At 38.5% G+C, this 7,799-nt stretch overlaps 1 protein-coding gene across 1 annotated transcript in view; it reads left to right on the top strand.

The window, feature by feature from the left end:
* Positions 1-6,576, top strand: part of FAM120C (family with sequence similarity 120C) — a 214,320-nt gene extending 207,744 nt beyond the window's left edge. The window contains exon 16 of the mRNA XM_053695997.1: positions 200-6,576. Within this exon, the coding sequence (XP_053551972.1) occupies positions 200-439 (240 nt within the window). The 3' untranslated portion in view covers positions 440-6,576. The remainder of the gene's footprint in view (positions 1-199) is intronic.
* Positions 6,577-7,799: the final 1,223 nt, after the last annotated feature.

The raw sequence follows: 7,799 nt of genomic DNA on the forward strand, positions 1-7,799 counted from the left end.
ATTTGATTTTAATTCAATTATCTTTATTGCTATACAGAATTGTTTCATATGTTGTATTGTCCAGCAATTTTTTCTTACTCAAGTAACATATTTTTTTAAAAAAAATGAAAATTGACTGATGTCACTTTATTAATTGTTGCAGTTAAGCTTATCTCCCCTTTTATTAGCACAATCTATATGTATTCTTTATTATTTTCAGGGATCGACTGATGGTGCTTCTGGTAATGGACGCAGTCCTTCTCAGGTGAACGGGACCAGTGGAAGCACTGCCACAGAAGAGGAATCAGCTCCTCAAACTTTAGCTTGTGCCTTATCCAGAGATTGCATTGACCCCTGTAGCAATGGCAATTCCTCACACTTCACAGGGTTGGCGGGAGATGGCAACAACACTTGCCGAGATGACAAGCTAGGTCCAACAGCCCTCCAGAAGGAGGAGTAAGCAGCCCAGGGACACAATGGGCAAACATTCAGGCAGGAGGAGGGGAGTGGTGGAGAGAGGTACAGCAAACAATATATTGAACCATAGAGCATGGGATTTCTTTACAACAGGATTTGCGTAACATAATTTTCAGAATTTGTTTTGAAATTTGCCATGACTTGCACAGTTCTGCTCTCAGCATTGTTCCTCTCTCTGGTGCCACAGAGACCTGGTGGTCTGATATTCAGATCCTTGCCAGATATATTTGGTACTGAAGAGAGGAACTGAAAATTCTTAGCAGCCAGTAAATGAGTATATATCTGATGCCAGCTGCTGGTTATTATTTCAAACCTCTAGTGATGTCCTTCCTTTCTCAGTAAAGAAGTCCAACATGTCTTGGTCATATCATAAGGCACTGATTTCCCAGACACGGGGAAGAGAGAGATGCAATGTACAACTTTCTATAAAGACTTGATCCAATCTGGATGTTCACCTTGGCCTGCAGATACCTGGTGTCTCTTTCACTAACAGGAGTGAAGAAAGCAGAGTTCACCTCCATCACATAACAATAAGGACACATTTGCCTTGAGTGCAGTCAACTCAGTATTAACCAACCAGCTGTTTGTTAACCACATTTTATGTTGATGTTAACCACTGGTTGTTACTGGACACTGTCCCTACCTTAATCTCCACCCTCTCCTACCTCCAATGAGAAACGCCACTGCCCGACCACCAGATCCTGTAGATAATGTGGAACTTTTTTTCTGAATTTTAATAACATTATTTTTTATATGTACATATATAAATATATATATATAAATACGGCCTTTGTACAAAGAAGAATTTGAGGAAGGAGGCTGACGCTGGCAGATTTTTCCTGCCATCTGGTTGGGGTGAAGCCTGTGTTAACCTGGCTCTCGCTGGACCATTTTGTTAAAGATACAGATTTTATGGTTTGGGATTTGGGAGCTCGTCTCGATCTTTTGAAAGCAAACAAGCTCCGTTCTATAATGCTATTGAGTATTGAATGACACTTTACCTCTTAAAATGGCTTCACCTGAGGAAGGCACCACACGTAGCATCATCTAAAATGTTGGTTTTATTTCCTCGTTATTTGTCCTGTAAACCCACTGCAAAGACCAGTAGTTTTTTTGTTTTTTTTTTAAAGTTTTTTCTTTTTTTACTGCAGTCTGCTGGCAAAACAGGGCGATCAATTAACAGTCTAGCTCTAAGCTTATGATTTAGCCTAATTTAGTTTTCTAATGATGCATCAATCGTTTGGCAAAGTGTTTTTGTACTCTGTAACATTGTATGAGCGTTTATCTAGAGCACCTTTAATATTTAGTTTGACATAGGGTCCAGAAATGCAGTGCTTTAGCAGCACAGGATAAATCCCCAGTTTTAATTAGGGTGGAATGTGAATGAATGTATGTATGTATGCATAACGTATCCTCTACTGGCATATGCCATAGATCTGTACATGCTGATGACGTGTCCAGAGCTCGTCTGACTAGACTGGCAATGTATATTGTGAATATGCATACATTTGTGCACAGGCTTTATGTACAGAGAGGGGCAGAGAGAGATCTATTTATGTAACCTATAAATATATATTTAGGTAAGGCCACATTTGCATCCTGGGCAGAACCAGTATTCCTCTGGAACGCTGCTGGGGAGAGGATTGTGGTGATTCTGAAACGTTTTATTATGGACTTGTATATGCAGAGTACACTTAGCTCTCACATCCAGCAATCTGCTTGGAAACCATTCTCAAAGCTCAGCTCTCCAAATGAAAAAGAAAAAAAAAAAAATGGTTTCTTTGTCATTTGGCTTAAGTAAAAAAAAACAAAAAAAAACTACTCTTCTACTTCTTCTCTGCTTGAAAGGCTTCAAAGTGCTGCTCCAGATCTGTCCCTGTAACTACCGAAGCTACCCTGTGGTCATGTGCTTCTGTTCTGGCAACCTGGGGAATAAAATAAAGCGAACTTTATGCCAATAAATTGAAATTCTGAAAATAATTAGCATAATGTAATGGAATATAAGGGACCAGGTATTTTAATCTGACAACAAACTGATATTTATTAGTTCCCCCCCCAATAAAAAAATCACAAATAATAATAATAAAAAAAATGATAAAGTAACTGATATAGTAGATTTCTGTCTGGCATATTCCAGTAAATTGAGTATCTCAGGTGGTAATATCCTTGTTAATAGGCATGTGCATTCAGCATTTGTTCATATAAAGAATGCTGACTATGACCATGGGTAGTGGCATTTAGCTCTGTTCAGAGCCGGATTTATTTATGGTGAAAATACAACGGTCTTGATTTGCAACGGTTTTGTGTGTTGTACTTTCACACTAATAAATTAGGCTCTGAAAAGAGCTGAATTCCGCTGCCCGCAGCCTTAACTATAACTATTTGTTTATGTAAACGAATGCACATGACCGCTTGTGAATAACACTGTATACGCAGCTCCTCTGTGAGTTTTCTGTTTTGTCACTTGTAAGTTTCTGGAGCACAGCCATATCCTTAAATTTCAGGCCTTAAAGATAGTTAGCGTTAAAGCTGCATTAACTAATTAGGTTTTCATGCTTTTTAAAAAAAAGAAAAGAGCTAATAAAATAACAGGTCTATAGATATCAGCAGTGTGTGTTCATTGCTAAGTTAAAATCTGATTAGTTAAAGGTGGTATTTACATACCTTAATGCAGTGCTCGACAAATCTGTTTACAAATTAGGAGCCAGTAAGAATTTTTAGGAGCCAGACAGTGGGATTTGTAAATAGATATATGGAGAATAACCCAAAAAGTTATGAGCCAGTTTTAAAATACTTGGAGCCAGTGGCTCCCAGGATCCTGGGTTGGTTGTAAAATGTATCATAATAATATAAGTTCAAATAGTCCCATACTGTTAGCACATGAGAGTGAGTAGAATTTTCCCTTAGCTCAAGACATTCTCTGCAACACTTTGCAAAGCCTTCCAATGACGCAGAGACGCAAGTAAGTGTTCCGACCACTGTTTTAGCTTTAAGTCTTGTCTGAAGTGTGTGGAGATTTCCGAGACCTGTAAACCCATTGTTTGTCTAAAGGAGACTTGCAACATGTGTTTGGCTCAGGGTCAGCAACACACCTAACCTTCCCTCAATGTTGGTATTCATCTATACTTATGCTTCTCCTGAGTTTTCTTTTCTTCAGAAGATCATTAGTCCACAACATTTTGTAACTTTAAAATTAATTGTTATGTCACTGTGTACTCCTTTTTTTTTTTTTTTTTTTTTTTATTGGTCTGGAGACAGAAACTTCTGATAGTGACAAAAAAACAGTCCTAACCGCCAACATTACATAAATCAAATAAGATTTAGACAAAACTGATATAAATGCATGAAACAGTTTCTCTATACACATGCAATGAATTTATAGATGCCCCCATGTTTCTTGTCTACTTTGATAAAGTAGATCTATCTATAATTGTTTATTATTATTTAGATGTCCTTGTCTAAAAATATATCCTTGTTGTTAATACATGAGTATGGGTATAACACAAGAAGGGGTTATGTTGTTTTGGAGTTTTTTCCTGGTTAGAAATTCAGTGACCTTATAAGACTACTGAAGCCTCAAAGTGATTTTAAATCCTAGTGTTTCAAAAAAATTCTAGGATTTAGCAGCGCTAAAAAAATAAAGGCAATCATGAGTTTTAAAAAAAGTGTAAAAGGTACCTTTAGTTCTTCACTGCTAAACAGCTCCATTCGCTGCATATGGCTAGCACGGCTATCAAGTAAGAGATGGAAAAGTCACCTCAATTAAAAAAAATGAGTTGTGCTGCGGCTGGCGGAGGTGCACAAGTTTAGCAGTGAAGCTGCCACAAAATAAAGGTACCTTTTGCACAGTTATTTAAAACTCATGAATGAAGATTGCCTTCGTTTTTAGGACTGTATAGGATTTTACCATCACTTTAAGGGTCGCATATAAATGTACGACTATGAAAAACATAAATAACATATATCTTTCCTAACCATGTCCACGTTTTTATCTTAGCTTCCTGGGACTACAAAAACTAGAGCAGAGGGCAGCCATGTCTGTTCTAGACAAAATCACTGGTGACCAGTACTATTACGCCGAGATCTTTCTGTCTCCTGATTATAAATCTAAAAAAGGGGTTTTGAGACAATCCTTTTAGGGGTCTTTTTTGATACACAGGTGGTTGTCCTGTGTTTTAGGTGCTCAGGCTTTTTTGTGCCTCTATATCTCTGGCCCATATGCGACCTGTGATTAAGTGTGCTAGGTTGGCACAAGATAAAATGCTTACAGAATATCACCAGTAGCTCAGGTTGAGCTGTTTCCCATTGCAATGGTGCTTCTGATGCAGTCTCTTTGTCAGTAACTGGGAGAGCCATCTGTCCATTAGATATCCTATATGCTAACTTGTGTATTTTCCTTTTACATTTTGCAAGAATCACAGTGCCCATCTCAAGCCAGTTGGCACTGCTTCCTTCTGTACTCACACTTAAGACCGACCTGCTGCTCTTGCAGATGGAAAGGATGCTGGGAGTACCCACGTGGAATGCAATTTGATGTTCTTTGTCTAGAAATGTAGCATTTGCTGCAAATGCTTTGGCACATTACAGTTTTTAAAAACAGATTAATTATTTTCCAAAATTCCAGTAGGATAATATACCAAGTGAGCCAACAGGATTAATTGTATATCCAAATATTAGGGTACACATGTTGTCACTTTTATCCTACAAGCTGTAGTTTTGGCAAATAAATTTGTCCTTTTCCTCAGTTGACTTCTAGACATAATGTTGACATTACAGAGCTCTGAATATTTCTCCAGCATCACACAGGATTAACCCCTTGACTGCCAAGCCACACAATGGTACGCACTGCACCTCAGCACTCTTTGGCAGCCAGGCTGGTAATAAATTATCTTTGTGTTGTGGCTTAAAAGATAGCCCTTCATTCTAATTTTTTTTGCCTTGTTTTCCAATGATATTAGAATAATGTGAGGTCTCAAACATTGGAAACTTGTTTCAAGATATACTACCATAAATGTAATCTGCTTGGACATTGCACTGCTCCTAGCTTGAGATGCACAGACAGATTTGGAAGCAATCTATTCTTCTCATCTGATGTTGGCATGAAATGGTGCCCAGCTTTCGGGACCTTTTCTTTTACGCATCGTGATCAGACACATCCTGGGTGTAAAGTGACCCAGAAATTGATGAATTTCCCTTTACTTACTCCGTAAATCACCTTTGCCACGGAATGGACTTGAGTTCGACCGTCTTGGAGAATTCCTTATTGCCGTGGATAGTGACACTGTGCCCCATGTTCAACACCAGCTCATCTGGTGAGGGCACTAATATTTAATAAGGGTGGGAATCTGTCCTACTATTTCATTGGGGGGAAACTACCGTCCCACCCCCTTACAAGGTATCAACTTTTTTTTTTTTTTTTTAATGCTGTTACTTAATACTTTTGTTTGGTTATTTTTAAATACTGCATTTCACAATTAAGACTAATTTTAATCAAGTAGATTATTCGTAAATATTCGCCATTAATTAATGACATGATTTTCTGATGTATAAAATACACCTTATTTGTAAGGCTGTCTACATTTTAATTTTATTTTGTGGTTTGTACACATTATGTACCTGGTGAGAAACGAAATGTCAGGCTTTCTCACCGTAGCATGTTATAATGTTCTCACTAACCATACTATGAATTTGAATCAAGTTAATGACTTATCTTCTTTGTACCACATTATTGCTTAAAGCTACACACGTTTAAAAGTATTTTATTTTCTCTTTGTTTCTGAAAGTAAACATGTTGGCTTTTAAAATGTTAGAAACCAAAAACTCAATATCTATTGAAAATTTTAAAAAGCCTCCCCCTGAGGTATATTTTTGTTATTTGGGTTAAAGAAAAAAACAGTTCTAATCTTTGTTTGCCATGTTTAAAACATTACACATGACATCTATGCTATAACATGTTTATTTTTTGATAAATCCATGAACATGAACTGCTAGCTTAAACCTATAAAGCACATGTTACTTAGAAAGTTGTATTTCTTGCTATCAATGTTAAACTTACCACAATAGATTTTACTTTAGGGCTATTGGGGGGGTTGTTCTTTATTATAAACATTATTAAAGTTGTGTATCAATTGTATTTTCCCAATGACCCCCAGTATTCAGAGTGGTCCCCAACTTCAGCCACCGAAAGTTGCACAGCAATGTTTAAGGATAACTGCACCTGAGCTCAGGTAAAATGAAGCAAATGAACCTGCGTCATCTGTGCTCTTGTCAAGAGGGATCCTTAAAATCCGAGTGCTTCGCACTCCTGAAAGACTTATATTAGATATCCTTCTATAGAAAGCCAGATGGGGCAAATAGTTCTTAGTGAGTCAGTGAAAGGGAGCAGAGAACTTTGATGAGCTGTGTGCCGTGCAATTTGCACTTATTAAAGCAAGACCTTGTCTCTCATTGTCCTCCCCACTCTTTCACATACATGACACCTCTTATGGCTCACTGTTCCCTGACGGAAGTGACTATCGAGTATGTATCACTTCACTTTCCAGCTCATTCTTAAAAGAAAAGTAAAGTCAAAAGTAAACTTTTATGATTCTATTGCTTACTAAATACTTCTATTATCTAATTATCTTTGTTCTTTTGGTATCCTTTGTTGAAATGCATACCTAGGTAGGCTTAGGCGCAGCAATGCACTACTGGGAGCTAGTTTGTAATTGGTGGTTGCACATAGATTCCTCATGCCATTTGTTCACCCTGGGGCCCATTTATCAAAGGGCTTGCGGACCTGATCCGACACTGCGGATCAGGTCCGCAAGACCTCGCTAAATGCGGAGAGCAATACGCTCTCCACATTTAACATTGCACCAGCAGCTCACAAGAGCTGCTGGTGCAACGCCGCCCCCTGCTGACTCGCGGCCAATCGGCCGCCAGCAGGGAGCTGTCAATCAACCCGATCGTATTCGATCGGGTTGATTTCCGGCGGTTCCTGTCCGCCTGCTCAGAGCAGGCGGACAGGGTTATGAAGCAGCGGTCTTTAGACCGCTGCTTCATAACTTGTGTTTCTGGCGAGTCTGAAGACTCGCCAGAAACACGGCCCTTCAAGCTCCATACGGAGCTTGATAAATGGGCCTGCCTGACTCCCAGTAGTGCACTGCTTCTTCTTCAGCAGGGATACCAAATTAGACAATAGACATAAATTAGAAAGCTGTTTAAAATGTTATCCTCTTGTCTGAATCATGAAAGAAAATTTTTGGGTTTAATGTTCTTTTAAGCCAGGGAAATTCTTTGATTCCCATAGTTAGCGTAAAGAATGATATTGACTTGCATAGTAAAACTAAATCTGACACCAA

Source organism: Bombina bombina, chromosome 12 (assembly GCF_027579735.1).
Source record: "Bombina bombina isolate aBomBom1 chromosome 12, aBomBom1.pri, whole genome shotgun sequence".
NCBI lineage: Eukaryota > Metazoa > Chordata > Amphibia > Anura > Bombinatoridae > Bombina > Bombina bombina.